This window comes from Coregonus clupeaformis, chromosome 30 (genome assembly GCF_020615455.1).
Source record: "Coregonus clupeaformis isolate EN_2021a chromosome 30, ASM2061545v1, whole genome shotgun sequence".
In the NCBI taxonomy this organism is placed as follows: domain Eukaryota; kingdom Metazoa; phylum Chordata; class Actinopteri; order Salmoniformes; family Salmonidae; genus Coregonus; species Coregonus clupeaformis.
This window is the reverse complement of record NC_059221.1, coordinates 17,570,958-17,587,798: the sequence shown is the minus strand read 5'-3', so window position 1 is coordinate 17,587,798 and position 16,841 is coordinate 17,570,958. Positions and strand designations below refer to the sequence as shown.

The 16,841-nt window shown below is 41.6% G+C and overlaps 1 protein-coding gene across 1 annotated transcript; it reads left to right on the top strand.

Annotated features, from left to right (window-relative positions):
• The first annotated feature begins 4,972 nt into the window (after positions 1-4,972).
• On the top strand, positions 4,973-16,163 carry LOC121546487 (trypsin-like). The gene is made up of 5 exons (XM_041857753.1): positions 4,973-5,174; positions 10,316-10,475; positions 14,597-14,738; positions 15,001-15,267; positions 15,530-16,163. Exons 1-5 carry the CDS (start codon positions 4,973-4,975, stop codon positions 15,698-15,700), a joined length of 942 nt encoding a protein of 313 aa, XP_041713687.1. The 3' UTR covers positions 15,701-16,163.
• The last annotated feature ends 678 nt before the right edge of the window (positions 16,164-16,841 follow it).

Here is a 16,841-nt window from a genome sequence, read left to right as displayed (position 1 = left end):
GGGCAGTCCTTCCCCGGGAGGAAGAGCAGCTCCGTCTTGCCAAGGTTCAGCTTGAGGTGGTGATCCGTCATCCACACTGATATGTCTGCCAGACATGCAGAGATGCGATTCGCCACCTGGTTATCAGAAGGGGGAAAGGAGAAGATTAGTTGTGTGTCGTCTGCGTAGCAATGATAGGAGAGGCCATGCGAGGATATGACAGAGCCAAGTGACTTGGTGTATAGCAAGAATAGGAGAGGGCCTAGAACTGAGCCCTGGGGGACACCAGTGGTGAGAGCACATGGTGCGGAGACAGTATCTCGCCAAGCCACTTGGTAGGAGCGACCGGTCAGGTAGGACGCAATCCAAGAGTGAGCCGCGCCGGAGATGCCCAGCTCGGAGAGGGTGGAGAGGAGGATCTGATGGTTCACAGTATCAAAGGCAGCAGACAGGTCTAGAAGGACAAGAGCATAGGAGAGAGAGTTAGCTTTAGCAGTGCGGAGAGCCTCTGTGACACAGAGAAGAGCAGTCTCAGTTGAATGACCAGTCTTGAAACCTGACTGGTTTGGATCAAGAAGGTTATTCTGAGAGAGATAGCAAGAGAGTTGGCTAAAGACGGCACGCTCAAGACTTTTGGAGAGAAAAGAAAGAAGGGATACTGGTCTGTAGTTGTTGACATCAGAGGGATCGAGTGTTGGTTTTTTGAGAAGGGGTGCAACTCTCGCTCTCTTGAAGACGGAAGGGACATAGCCAGCGTTCAAGGATGAGTTGATGAGCGTACCCTTGGAGAGCAGGGGTGTTGTCCTCTGGCAGTACGGCAGGCTGAACGTAGGCATTGAGCTGGGCTCGCTCACTGAGCTAGGACACACACAACCACAGCAAAGGCACACAATCAGATGCTACTGACCAATCAGGAGGCCCACAATCAGATGCTGACCAATCAGAGAGCAGGGATCAACAGGGGCGGGGTGAAGTTATGGTTTAGTGTCTAGGCTGCAGCAGTATCTGAAGTTGTGCTGTGAGTAGACTAACTGAAATATAAGGTACAAACACAGTAACACCATCGATAGGTTTCGATATTTACACTAGCATACCACTTGCCCAAGCTTCATTGTAAGTGGTATGCCTGTGTGGGTATTGAAACACAGCACGTCTCTACCTCATGGTGGTGGAATGTTAAGAAAAGTATCTTCCCTTGATGAGCATGATGTCGTTGTTGAAAGTCCTGCAGCTGTAGTGATAGAAAAACAAAACACATTCATTTCACTTTAGGACCAATAGAATTGTCCAAAACCCGTTTGAGCTAAAATGAATCCACCCATATATTCTATTGTGTACTGTACACTGTTATCCATCACTCTCCCATTATTGTAGTCAGTACTCACGGTTTCCAGCAGTGGGCAGCCGACACCACCTACTTGGACCGGATGAGTGTGGCTCCACGGTAGTGGTCCCTGTTACGCCTGGTACTTGTGAGCGTATGGCTGGACCTTCTGGCCTCCGATGATTCTCTTTGAAAATGTCTCTGTGGATTAGAATGAGAGGACAGTTATTAATCTGAATTAGAAATCTGGTTTACACAGATTCCTATATGTGCATATATTAAAAACCGGTATGGATACACTAATTGAACAGATGGCTGAAAAATAAATACTTGAGGCCTGATTGATGATGCTGTTCAAGGCTCTGTGGCCCTCATTAGAAAAAACAATGTAAATTATGAAACCGGTGTAAACTGTATGTGTTAATTACACAAAATCACTAACCAGCTGGAGATTGGCAGCATACTGTACTTTAAATTGTCGTACTATTATAATGTACAAACATCATGTTTTTCACCTACGATGTACCTTATGCTGTGTATACAAAACTGAGTATACAAAACATTAGGAACACCTTTATTGAGTTGCACCCCCTTTTGCCCTCAGAACAGCCTCAATTCATCGGGGCATGGACTCTACAAGGTGTCAAAAGTGTTCAACAGAGATGCTGGCCCATGTTAACTCCAATGCTTCCCTCAGTTGTGTCAAATTGGCTGGATGTCCTTTGGGTGATGGTCCATTCTTGAAACACACAGGAAAATGTTGAGTATGAAACCCAGCAGCACTGCAGTTCTTGACACACTCAAAACGGTGCGCCTGGCACCTACTACCATACTCTGTTCAAAGCCACTTAAATATTTTGTCTTGCCCATTCACCCTCTGAATGGCACACATACACAATCCATGTCTCAATTGTCTCAAGGATTAAAGGGATACTTCGGGATTTTGACAATGAAGCCCTTTATCTATGTACTTCCCCAGAGTCAGATGAACTCGTGGATACCATTTTTATGTCTCTGCGTGCAGTTTGAAGGAAGTTGCTAACTAGCGCTAGCTAACTAGCGTTAGCGCAATGACTGGAGGTCTATGCGTATCTGCTTTGCGCTAATGCTAGTTAGCGTTGGTTTACAAAACTACCTCTAACTTCCTTCATACTGGACACAGAGACATAATAATGGTATCCAAGAGTTAATCTGACTCTGGTGAAGTATCCCTTTAAAAATCCTTCTTTAACCTGTCTCCTCCCCTTCATCTACACTGATTGAAGAGGATTTAACAAGTGACATCAATAAGGGATCATAGCTTTCACCTGGATTCACCTGGTCAGTCTATGTCATGTAAAGAGCGCTGTCATACACGTCGATCCAGAGCATCCCAAACATTCTCAATGGGTGACATGTCTGGTGAGTATGCAGGCCATGGAAGAACTGGGACATTTTCAGCTTCCAGGAGTTGTGTACAGATCCTTGCAACATGGGGTCATGCATTATCATGCTGAAACATGAGGTGATGGTGGCAGATGAATGGCACGACAATGGGCCTCAGGATCTCGTCACGGTATCTCTGTGCATTCAAATTGCCATAGATAAAATGCAATTGTGTTCATTGTGCGTAGCTTATGCCTGCCCATACTATAACCCCACCGCCACCATGGGGCACTCTTTTCACAACGTTGACATCAGCAAACTGCTCGCCCACACAACGGCATACATGTGGTCTGCGGTTGTGAGGCCGGTTGGACGTACTGCCAAATTCTCTAAAACAATGTTGGATGTGGCTTATGGTAGAGAAATTAACAGTAAATTATCTGGCAACAGCTCTGGTGGACATTCCTGCAGTCAGCATGCTAATTGCACTCTCCCTGAAAACTTGAGACATTTGTACATTTTAGAGTGGCCTTTTATTGTCCTCAGCACAAGGTGCACCTGTGTAATCATCATGCTGTTTAATCAGCTTCTTGACATGCCACACCTGTCAGGCGGATGGTTATCTTGGCAAAGGAAAAATTCTCACTCACAGGGTAGTAATTTAAATGTAGCCTTTTGTGCGTATGGAACATTTCTGGGATATTTTATTTCAGCTCATGAAACATGGGATTTTACATGTTGCGTTTATAATTGGCACCCTTGACAGCCGGAATAGCTCTGTAACAAGGTGAGTAGGACGGAGCCAGGTGCAGGAGGTGTGAATCAAAGTATAGGGTTTATTTGGCCAATACAGCAGTCAGCAGCAATGCTTAAACCAAATACAGTGCGACTTCAATGCGTACTGGGAAAACAAAACACACGGGTGAATATCCCGGCGATAAAAGTAACATAATGCTCAACACGAGCTAGCGACCCCTCCGCATGGAACAATAACACACAAAGACATGTGGGAGCAGAGGGAATAATTATACAGAGACTGATGAGGGGATATGTACCAGGTGTGTGTGAAAAACAAGACAAAACAAATGGAATGATGAAAAGAGGAGCGGCAGTGGCTAGAAGGCCGGTGACGACGAACGCCGAAGTCTGCCCGAACAAGGAGATGAGGCAGCTTCGGAGGGAGTCGTGACAGGCTCATGGGAGCAGGAGCCTACAGTAATTCCTGTAACGAGTACTTTTTGGTATCAGTAAAAAATACATTATTTTCTTTAGGAATGTAGTGGAGTAAAAGTAAAAGTTGTCAAACTATAAATAATAAAGTAAAGTACAGATACCCCAAAAACGACTTAGTACTTTAAAGTATTTTTACTTAAGTACTTTACACCACTACCAAGGACTGTGATTTACTAATGGCTGTTGAGGTGGTCCAAGGACAGACAGTGGCTCATGACTGCTTTATATATGGGCCTTTGTAGCACCCTGTTCCAATTATGCTCTTACGGTAAATTGGGTTTATTGAGGTCATGTTCATCTTTTCCTGAATGGAAAAGTAGAGCGTGTCACATTACTGTGTATATCACACTGTTTGCAATTCAACAGCATATGTTTACAATATTTACCACATATTCAGAAATGAAATAATAGACATTTTGAAGAAAGCTTTATGTAGTACATTATGCTCAAGGCTGTTCTTTCCTGGTTGCCATTATGTTAGTGATATCACGTTATTATATGGATACGTTGTGTGAAATGATATACAGTCATGATACTGTATATATAATGATTGTATTTTCCAGAAGGATATGTTACAGTATATAGGATATATAGGATACTGTATGCACATGTTAGGGTGTCATCAACTTTCTAAGATTTCATATAATTTGTCCCAATGTAGATCAAGATAAACACAAAACATTTCAGGATTACAGTATATGTAAGAAGGAATTTACAGAGTATTTATGTTTGACCTTTTTAGATTCCGGAACTGGAATTTAGTGAACGTATGGTCCACTGATTTCTATCTGGTACAGAAACTTAAATAACAGACATCTGTGCTGGATTGTAAGGTAAATTAATCTCTATATCAAATGTTGTTACAGGTCAGTGGTCAAAACAGTGAGGTCACCGTCATACAGACAAAGGCAGGAATAGGGTCAATTCCACTGAAATTCCAGTTATAATTCCAATTTTCTTCATAGTTTACAAAAAGGAAAATTGGAATTTCAGTTTTACTTCATGAATTGACTGAATTAAAATGGAATTGACCCCAGGGAGATGAAGATGGGGTAAAGGCCCTGTAACGTGATGACAGTATTGGAGCGGAGGAGCGCATCGTGGAAAAACAGCTTTGGTCAGCACCCAGAGGATGAGCAGCAGAGAGAGAGAGGGAGGGAGGGAGGAGGTTGCTTGCTGTGTCAGACAGTGTCAGACCCAGAGACAGTGTCAGACCCAGAGAGGGCCATTAGCTGGCTGAGGTCAGGAGGTCCACCAGGGGAAGGTGGCACTGGTGAGATAGAGAGACAGAGAGAGGGAAACAAAGCGAGAGAGAGAAATAGAGAGAGAGAGGGTGGTGTACGGTGGCACTGATGAGCCCTGTCAGAGCTCTGGTGCTCCATTTTTAATGATGCCCTAGCCAGACCTGTTGGGAAGATGTACTGGGCCAAGCCTGAGGGAGTACACTGCTGCTGCTCAGTCAAACGGCCGTCAATCACTCCAGACTGTAGAGATCAATAAGAAAAGACAGAGTAATGATGAAGAGCTGAGAAACCTCACTCTTCACTCTCTTTTTCATTAAGACATGAAGTCGATCCATTTCTCATACACATTGATGGTACAGCCCATTTCTCATACACATTGGTAGTGCTTTGGTCGTAAACTCTCACCAGTGGTGATCCTATGGTAAGACGGTGTATTGCATTTAGGCCCCAATTCAATCAGTTGCAGGTCAAGAAAAACGCATAGCGGTTTGCTGGGATCATTCAGAATGTTTACACCTACAGTGAGGGAAAAAAGTATTTGATCCCCTGCTGATTTTGTACGTTTGCCCACTAACAAAGACATGATCAGTCTATAATTTTAATGGTAGGTTTATTTGAACAGTGAGAGACAGAATAACAACAACAAAATACAGAAAAACACATGTCAAAAATGTTATAAATTGATTTGCATTTTAATGAGGGAAATAAGTATTTGACCCCTCTGCAAAACATGATTTAGTACTTGGTGGCAAAACCCTTGTTGGCAATCACAGAGGTCAGATGTTTCTTGTAGTTGGCCACGAGGTTCGCACACATCTCAGGAGGGATTTTGTTCCACTCCTCTTTGCAGATCTTCTCCAAGTCATTAAGGTTTCGAGGCTGACGTTTGGCAACTCAAACCTTCAGCTCCCTCCACAGATTTTCTATGGGATTAAGGTCTGGAGACTGGCTAGGCCACTCCAGGACCTTAATGTGCTTCTTCTTGAGCCACTCCTTTGTTGCCTTGGCTGTGTGTTTTGGGTCATTGTCATGCTGAAATACCCATCCACGACCCATTTTCAATGCCCTGGCTGAGGGAAGGAGGTTCTCACCCAAGATTTGACGGTACATGGCCCCGTCCATCGTCCCTTTGATGAGGTGAAGTTGTCCTGTCCCCTTAGCAGAAAAACACCTCCAAAGCATAATGTTTCCACCTCTATGTTTGACGGTGGGGATGGTGTTCTTGGGGTCATAGGCAGCATTCCTCCTCCTCCAAACACAGCGTGTTGAGTTGATGCCAAAGAGCTCGATTTTGGTCTCATCTGACCACAACACTTTCACCCAGTTCTCCTCTGAATCATTCAGATGTTCATTGGCAAACTTCAGACGGCCCTGTATATGTGCTTTCTTGAGCAGGGGGACCTTGCGGGCGCTGCAGGATTTCAGTCCTTCACGGCGTAGTGTGTTACCAATTGTTTTCTTGGTGACTATGGTCCCAGCTGCCTTGAGATCATTGACAAGATCCTCCCGTGTAGTTCTGGGCTGATTCCTCACCGTTCTCATGATCATTGCAACTCCACGAGGTGAGATCTTGCATGGAGCCCCAGGCCGAGGGAGATTGACAGTTATTTTGTGTTTCTTCCATTTGCGAATAATCGCACCAACTGTTGTCACCTTCTCACCAAGCTGCTTGGCGATGGTCTTGTAGCCCATTCCAGCCTTGTGTAGGGCTACAATCTTGACCCTGACATCCTTGGAGAGCTCTTTGGTCTTGGCCATGGTGGAGAGTTTGGAATCTGATTGATTGATTGCTTCTGTGGACAGGTGTCTTTTATACAGGTAACAAACGGAGATTAGGAGCACTCCCTTTAAGACTCCTAATCTCAGCTCGTTACCTGTATAAAAGATACCTGGGAGCCAGAAATCTTTCTGATTGAGAGGGGGTCAAATACTTATTTCCCTCATTTTCTGGATTTTGTTGTTGTTATTCTGTCTCTCACTGTTCAAATAAACCTACAAAAACACATTTACTTGAAGAGTTGTGCAGTTGCAAAGTTTGGTAACAGAATGACAGCACAGACAGCACAAACCATCATTCTGTTACCAAACTTTGCAACTGCACTGTTCTTCAAGTAAATGGGTTTTTGTAAAATGTTCAGTGGAAATTGTTAAAAGTAGTCTTTATGCATAGAATTGTATGGTTTGTTTAACTTTGCGATCATTGGTTTTATGTTTGGCATATATTTTAAAGTGAAAAATCTGAGTCTCAGCATCACTCTGTTTCAGTGGAATTGCCCTTTTGTCCCTGGGGAACTAGAGAAAAGCATCTCCCCAGCCCAGCAACAGTCAGCAGACTAACATTTCTTACTTTCTAATCATTAGAAAAGACTGAAAAGGTCACAGTACAGGTTATGCCAGGTGGTGTAGGCTTTATGCTGCTGCTGCTTCAGTTATATATTGTTCCAGGACGACAGGGTGGCCATGGAAACGGAAATCGGAACTAAGAAACCTGAGAATACTGATGAGATCCCAGAACCCTTCCCCTTAAGATTGTAGTAGTGTAGCACAGGTAAAGGTGAACGTCTCTGTCTGGTCTGGTCTCTCCTCTGGTCTCTCCTTTGTTTCAACATGAACCTGCCTTCGGTTTTACAATGTATACTTCTGGAACTCCTTGCTGTAAGCTGTAAGTAAATGTTTCATTTTCTGGTTAATTTACTGTTGTAGTAAGTGGCTGTGTGTGGATGAATAGTCCATTGAATGCTGATTTTATGGTTGAATGTGAAAAAACGAAAGTAAAATAAGTTGAAAGGGTTATAGTAGAATTTGCTCATTGTGGTTATAACGTCATAAGCTTTAACAGTTTTTCTATGTACTGTATATTTTTTAATGATATCATATACCCATTGGGACTATCTTTTTGTCAATCTTTTGTCACTGGCATTTTTTTCTAGAGATGATTATTGCTACAGTTGATTTGTTTGTAATTAGGAATCCTAATTTAGAAATGAAATCACTTTGACAGTTATGGCTGAGGTCCAAAGTGGGTAGAGTAACTCATCGAAAATGTCAGGCTCACTCTCATCTGAAAAGTCAAGTTATGATGTCTGACTTATTTGTCTGACCAAACAATTATTGACAAGCTAAGTTTTCACCTAAACACTCATGGAGTGATTTTCTTCTAGTACTATTATTTTTTAGCTTCTTTAACAGATACCAATAATGCATTTTTACTTTAGGCTACTTTTTTCACATATCAATTACAGGAAATTATGTATCCAAGTTCAAAAGTGCATTTCAGTTATACCTTTGGATTGAAAGAAGATGAAAGCAACGCATGTTTACTAAAGCCATGGAACTTAAAATCAAAGTAGTTTCAGGTAAGTGTCTTCAACCTGTGAGTCTGAACACAGGTTAAAAGACATGCTCTCTGTGACTTATAGTTATAATATAATATGCCATTTAGCAGACGCTTTTAACCAAAGCGACTTACAGTCATGTGTGCATACATTTTTACGTATGGGTGGTCCCGGGGATCGAACCCACTACCCTGGCGTTACAAGCGCCATGCTCTACCAATTGAGCTACAGAGGACCATTATGTGTTAGTTCCCTAGGTATTAGTTCCATAGACTTATATAGACTTATATCATTAACGTGTTAGTTCTCATACTATGTTCTCATACTGTGGTAGACAGGACATAGTCTTCATCTATTTCAGCCACATACTGTACCAGAATAAGGGTGCAGTCTATGCAGGTTGGCATTTATTGAGATGACTCCTGTACTGGAGGCAGCTCTGCAGAGAGGTGACTAGCTGGCAGAGCCACAAAGTCATGAAATCTGATTTTAAACCTAATCTTAACCCTAACCTTAACCACACTGCTAACCCTAATGCCTAATCCTAACCTTAAATGATGACCAAAAATCACTTTTCTTTCATGTTTTTTTCAATACATCCAATTATGACTTTGCAGCTGGCCCATTACATTTATATTTGCCATTTTAGTCATTTATCAGATGCTCTTCTCCAGAGCGACTTACCATTCATTCATCTTAAGATAGCTAGGTGGGACAACCACATACCATCTAGCGGAAACCGCTCAGTTCTGCCTCCAGGGCAATACTCATGACAATAAACGTCAACCTGCGCAGTCTATAGTGGGTCACATTGTATAGGGTTACCTTTCCTGCTGCTTCTCACATGGAACTGTCTAATTATAGCATGGGCCAGGATCAATATCCAGGAACGTAATGGAGCATTGGCTTTCATCCCATAGAGAGATCTCAGTTCCTGTCTAGTCTCTACCCACTGGGCACAGACGTCATTTCAACTTCTAGTTTTGATTTACATTTGAGTTGTCAACTAATGTGAATTCAACGTGAAATCAACAAAAGATGTCACCATGTCACTGGATTTAGGTTGAAAGTTGGGTGAAGAAAAGACTAAACTCCCTTACGTTGATGATTTTTGCAAAACCAATCAGTTTTCGACGTTGATTCAACGTCATCACATTGATATATTTCATTGAAATGACCTGAAAACAATGTTGTTTCAACCAGTTTTTGCCCAGTGGGTAGTGCTCAAACCTGGGTTTTCTGTGTGCTAACTTAATTAAATACATACTGTACCTAGACAGTGTGTCCTAGACAATATTCCCCTCTGGGACTATCCAAAAAGACAAAAAGGTGGCAAGTATGATGCAGATAAACTTTAGTGAATGTAGTATATAGACCTTAGTTCCCTCTGGAACAATACAGTTTATTGTATCCTATTCTATCTTATCCTATCCTATACATGATGAGTAAACAGACAGCAGTAAAATGAGGGATTTTACTCTGAAACAGTCTTCGCAAGATGCTTTATATGTATAGATATTCAAAGAAACAGCACAAGCGAAACAAACCATGTCATGGAAAATAAGATCCAATCCAGGTCAAATTCAATCTTGTCCCCCAAAACATGTTACCGACATGAGAGGCTACACTCTATGATGGCAACAGTGAAACGTGATTGATATTGACTGTGATTCCGTGCACTCCTGAGATTGGATTTTATTGATCTGTAAAGCATCTGTGCCATAAAACCCTATGATGTTGTCTTTATGAGGTGTGTGCTGCAGCAGTATCTGTTATTACCATATGTGATTGTGTTGTGTACTATATCCCTATGGTCTGTTTCTTTTTTATCACAGGCCAGGAGCTGATACAAGGGCGTATAGTGGGAGGATATGCCCCTGCACCCTATTCCATCAAATACATTGTATCAATACAGTCAACTAGAGGACAGCACTTCTGTGGAGGATCCTTGATAAATAAATACTGGGTGCTCACAGCAGCACATTGTACTATAGGGTAAGTTATTTTCATGACCTTGTTTTGTCATTATTGGACAAAGCGCAAACCTGATCTAACCGGACAAAAAAAACAATGAAAATATACGTACTTTCTTTTTGAAACACAATTTTCCACCACCATGCAAGAGTGGCTAATGCCTATGAATGCTAGTCCCGGATGTTGCGTATCACGTTCAGCCAATCATGTTGCAGCAGTCTGTTGTTGACCCCTGGATGAACGTGGTGTGCAACATCAGGAAGTAGCATTTGCTACTCTAGCATGGTGGTGGAAAATGGTGTTTCAAAAATAAAGTACGCATATCTTCACAGTTTTTTCCAGCCTTCTCACCATTAAATTGAGTTAAGGAGGAAATCGACGCCTTTGCAGCCTGAATGGACATGAACAGTCATTTTTAACACCCATTATAACCGGTTTTATAACATCTCATGCCGTGACTCATAACTATTTAAAACAATTTATGACAGCTTATGACAAATGTTATGCGTTATATAGCTGTTATAAAGGCTTTATGAATTATGCATAATGACATCTACAGTAAAGTACAGGGGAGAATGACAGTCCCCTCTCAGGATAAGAGCATCTGCTAACTGAAGCCACTGAAGTTCAAGGCCGACTGAGGTACTGCAGGCATTGTTAGCAGTGAATGGAAAAATGTCAATCTTCATGGACAATCTTTGTGTAAATATATATATTTTTTAAGACAATCATGGTACCAATAATTGCTTCTAATACACCAGATGTGTGTCCTTGAACCCATTATTTAAAAATTGCACCCAGAAGAAGTTATAAGGATAATTTTGTTGCTAATGGCAACCTGCAGTTCCCAGGTTGGCCTTAAACTAGAGTTACTCAATGAGAGGAGGCAGCACTGAGCAAGACTGCAACGTCACTTCCTGGAGTAGCTCAAACTGTTCATATTACGTTTCCATGAGTCTTCACATAGGAATAAATGGTGTCACGTGATTGATGGCTTTGTCCATTCATGTATACAGTCATTGGTAAAGTGTTACCCTAGTTTGTTTTTAACTATGTTGGTTGAGCTACAGTTATGCTCCGGTGATGACACTGAGGGGAACTAAAAAGAATTAGACTGCTGAACAGTAATTTCCTCCACTATCAGTTTGTCAACACATACGATAAGGCCTACTGTGTATATCCATGGTTGGCTCTGCATTCATCTGGTAGTAAGACAAATACAGTGCCTTGAAAAAGTATTCATCCCCCTTGGCATTTTTCCTATTTTGTTGCATTACAACCTGTAATTTAAATTGATTTTTATTTGGATTTCATGTAATGGACATACACAAAATAGTAAAAATTGGTTAGGTGAAATTAAAAAAATTACTTGTTTAAAAAAATTCTAAAAAATAAAAAACGGAAAAGTGGTGCGTGCATATGTATTCACCCCCTTTGCTATGAAGCCCCTAAATAAGATCTGGTGCAACCAATTACATTCAGAAGTCACATAATTAGTTAAATAAGGTCCATCTGTGTGCAATCTAAGTGTCACATGATCTGTCACATGATCTCAGTATATACAGTTAAAGTCGGAAGTTTACATACACTTAGGTTGGAATCATTAAAACTTGTTTTTCAACCAATCCACACATTTCTTGTTAACAAACTATAGTTTTGGCAAGTCGGTTAGGACATCTACTTTGTGCATGACACAAGTAATTTTTCCAACAATTGTTTACAGACAGATTATTTCACTTATAATTCACTGTATCACAATTCCAGTGGGTCAGAAGTTGACATACACTAAGTAGACTGTGCCTTTAAACAGCTTGGAAAATTCCAGAAAATGATGTCATGGCTTTAGAAGCTTCTGATAGGCTAATTGACATAATTTGAGTCAATTGGAAGTGTACCTGTGGATGTATTTCAAGGCCTACCTTCAAACTCAGTGCCTCTTCGCTTGACATCATGGTCAAATCAAAATAAATCAGCCCAGTCTGGTTCATCCTTGGGAGCAATTTCCAAACGCCTGAAGGTACCACGTTCATCTGTCAAACAATAGTACGCAACTATAAACACCATGGGACCACGCAGCCGTCATACCGCTCAGGAAGGAGATGCGTTCTGTCTCCTAGAGATTAACGTACTTTGGTGCGAAAAGGGGGGGGGGCAGCATCATGCTGTGGGGGTGCTTTGCTGCAGGAGGGACTGGTGCACTTCACAAAATAGATGGCATCATGAGGGAGGAAAATTATGTGGATATATTGAAGCAACATCTCAAGACATCAGTCAGGAAGTTAAAGCTTGGTTGCAAATGGGTCTTCCAAATGGACAATGATCCCAAGCATACTTCAAAAGTTGTGGCAAAATGGCTTAAGGACAACAAAGTCAAGGTATTGCAGTGGCCATCACAAAGCCCTGACCTCAATCCTATAGAAAATGTGTGGGCAGAACTGAAAAAGCGTGTGCGAGCAAGAAGACCTAAAAACCTGATTCAGTTACACCAGCTCTTTCAGGAGGAATGGGCCAAAATTCACCCAACTTATTGTGGGAAGCTTGTGGAAGGCTACCCGAATCGTTTGACCCAAGTTAAACAATTGAAAGGCAATGCTACCAAATACTAATTGAGTGCATGTAGACTTCTGACCCACTGAGAATGTGATGAAAGAGATAAAAGCTGAAATAAATCATTCTCTCTACTATTATTCTGACATTTCACATTCTTAAAATAAAGTGGTGATCCTAACTGACCTAAGACAGGGAATTTTTACTAGGATTAAATGTCAGGAATTGTGAAAAACTGAGTTTAAATGTATTTGGCTAAGGTGTATGTAAACTTCCGACTTCAACTGTATACACCTGTTCTGAAAGGCCCCAGAGTCTGCAACACCACTAAGCAAGGGGCACCACCAAGCAAGCGGCACCATGAAGACCAAGGAGCTCTCCAAACAGGTCAGGTACAAAGTTGTTGAGATGTACAGATCAGATTTGGGTTATAAAAAAAATATCCGAAACTTTGAACATCCCACGGAGCATCATTAAATCCATTATTAAAAAATGGAAAGAATATGGCACCACAACAAACCTACCAAGAGAGGGCCACCCACCAAAACTCACGGACCAGGCAAGGAGGGCATTAATCAGAGAGACAACAAAGAGACCAAAGATAACCCTGAAGGAGCTGCAAAGCTCCACAGCGGAGATTGGAGTATCTGTCCATAGGACCACTTTAAGCCGTACACTCCACAAAGCTGGGCTTTACGGAAGAGTGGCCAGAAAAAAGCCATTGCTTAAAGAAAAAAATAAGCAAACACGTTTGTTGTTCGCCAAAAGGAATGTGGGAGACTCCCCAAACATATGGAAGAAGGTACTCTGGTCAGATGAGACTAAAATTGATCAAGGTAAATGTCTGGGGAAAACCCAACACCTCTCATCACCCCGAGAACACCATCCCCACAGTGAAGCATGGTGGTGGCAGCATCATGCTGTGGGGATGTTTTTCATAGGCAGGGACTGGGAAACTGGTCAGAATTGAAGGAATGATGAATGGCGCTAAATACAGGGAAATTCTTGAGGGAAACCTGTTTCAGTCTTCCAGAGATTTGAGACTGGGACGGAGGTTCACCTTCCAGCAGGACAATGATCCTAAGCATACTGCTAAAGCAACACTCGAGTGGTTTAAGGGGAAACATTTAAATGTCTTGGAATGGCCTAGTCAAAGCCCAGACCTCAATCCGATTGAGCATCTGTGGTATGACTTAAAGATTGCTGTACACTAGCGTAACCCATCCAACTTGAAGGAGCTGGAGCAGTTTTGCCTTGAAGAATGGGCAAAAATCCCAGTGACTAGATGTGCCAAGCTTATATAGACATACCCCAAGAGACTTGCAGCTGTAATTGCTGCAAAAGGTGGCTCTACAAAGTATTGACTTTGGGGGGGGGGGGTGAAAAGTTATGCACGCTCATGTTGTCTGTTTTTTTGTTTGTTTCACAAGAAAAAAGATTTTGCATCTTCCAAGTGGTAGGCATGTTGTGTAAATCAAATGATACAAACCCCCCAAAAATCAATTTTAAATACAGGTTGTAAGGCAACAAAACAGGAAAAATGCCAAGGGGGGTGAATACTTTCGCAAGCCACTGTATGTCTCTTTCCTTTACAGGGTGGAACAAATGATGATAGTAGCTGGAGACTATTCCCTAAGCATGTATGAAGGGACAGAACAGTTCTTCATACCCCAGCTCTTAATACCCCACCCCCAGTACAACAAGATTACAAACAACGCAGACATTATGCTTATCAAGGTAAAAGAGAGGAAAAAATACTGGTAATATCTGTAGTATGTACTGTAGGTAGGCTATGTAGTATATTATACCAATTGTAAAAATATTCAATAACTTTTTTATTCAAATAGAAGTAGTAGACATACTTTTTTACTTTAGGCTTAGTTAAATGTAATCAAAAGGTGCTTTATTACTATTTGAAGGCCTTGGTAAAGGACTGCCAGTTTTTTCTTCAAACCAAACCTAACCCACATTTTCTGTGTCTGTCTCCATCTCTTTTCAGCTGAAAGCTCCAGTGTACCTGAATAGCTATGTGTCCATCGCTCCACTGCCCCGCCAGAGTGCCTCGGTGGCAGAGGGGCGGTTGTGCAGGGTGTCAGGCTGGGGGTTCACCAGCTCTAGTGGGGGACAGATACCCTCCTCCCTGCGCACAGTCAAACTTCCCATCGTCTCCACAGCCAAATGCAACAGCAGTGAGTCTTTCAATGGGAACATCACATCCAACATGATCTGTGCGGGCTACAGTGCTGGCGAAAAGGACGCGTGTAAGGTAAGACCCAGGCTATAGTCACTAGGATAGGGTTTTACGATTTCTAACTTCCAATTCTATGGGCCGGATTATATATATATTTTCCATTAAGCATGGCTGTTAGTCCAGGGAGTAGGTTTAAGCTTGGTCTGGGAAATATGCCTTGAATCTTTAGGATATCTAGAAAAATCTAATTTGGCATCCAAATATTGAATGCCATTGCACACGGTATAGAGGATTTTGTGTCTCTAAACTCCAGGCCTCTCTCTGTCTGTTGTTTCAGGGAGATTCTGGGGGCCCACTGGTGTGTGAAGGTCAGATCTATGGTGTGGTTTCCTGGGGGATGGGCTGTGCCGATGCGAAGTACCCAGGAGTCTACACTGCTGTTTCAAAGTACCGCAGGTGGATAGACCGGACCATATTCAGCTACTATAGCCACTGCATCAAGGATTAGAACCCAGTGTTTCTGTCTGAAACACTAGCTTAATCTTTAACTTGAAACATTTCAGAGAGCTTGATGTGAAACACGTTAAATTTGCGGATAAAGAGTCTCCCAGTTTCATTTAGCTTTTCTTTTCTTTTATTTGTGTATATTGATTAGATTTATAAAATAAATGTAAACAAATTATAATGGACCATTCCCAACACTTTCTTGCAGTACAGTATGTAAGTAGAGTATGTAATATCCATAAATAGAGCCATATTGCTACTTGTAGTCCCTTAACAATGCTATTCCACAAAGCAACATGGGGAACAATTGATAAAATGTCAATAATGTCAACAATAAAACATTTCTTTAACAAGAGATGTAATGCCAAGTAAACATGGTTTAGTTTATATGAAGACAGTGTTATCAACCAGGCACTAATGCATAAAGCAAAAACTTGAATTAAGCAACTTCAAGTCTGAGATGTGAGTGCATGTACAGTACCAGTCAAAAGTTTGGACACACCTACTTATTCCAGGGTTTTTCTTCATTTCTACTATTTTCTACATTGTAGAATAATAGTGAAGACATCAAAACTATGAAATAACACATATGGAATCATGTAGTAACCAAAAAAGTGTTAAACAAATCAAAATATATTTTATATTTGAGATTCTTCAAAGTAGCCACCCTTTGCCTTGATGACAGCTTTGCACACTCTTGGCTTTCTCTCAACCAGCTTCATGAGGTAGACACCTGGAATGCATTTCAATTAACAGGTGTGCCTTCTTAAAAGTTAATTTGTGGAATTTCTTTCCTTCAATCAGTTGTGTTGTGACAAGGTAGGGGGGGGGGGGGTATACAGAAGATAGCCCTATTTGGTAAAAGACCAAGTCCATATTATGGCAAGAACAGCTCAAATAAGCAAAGAGAAACGACAGTCCATCATTACTTTAAGACATGAAGGTCAGTCAATCCGGAAAATGTTAAGAACTTTTAAGGTTTCTTCAAGTGCAGTCGCAAAAACCATCAAGCGCTATGATGAAACTGGCTCTCATGAGGACCGACACAGGAAAGGAAGACCCAGAGTTACCTCTGTGGCAGAGGATAAGTTCATTAGAGCACCTCAGATTGCAGCCCAAATAAATGCTTCACAGAGTTCAAGTAA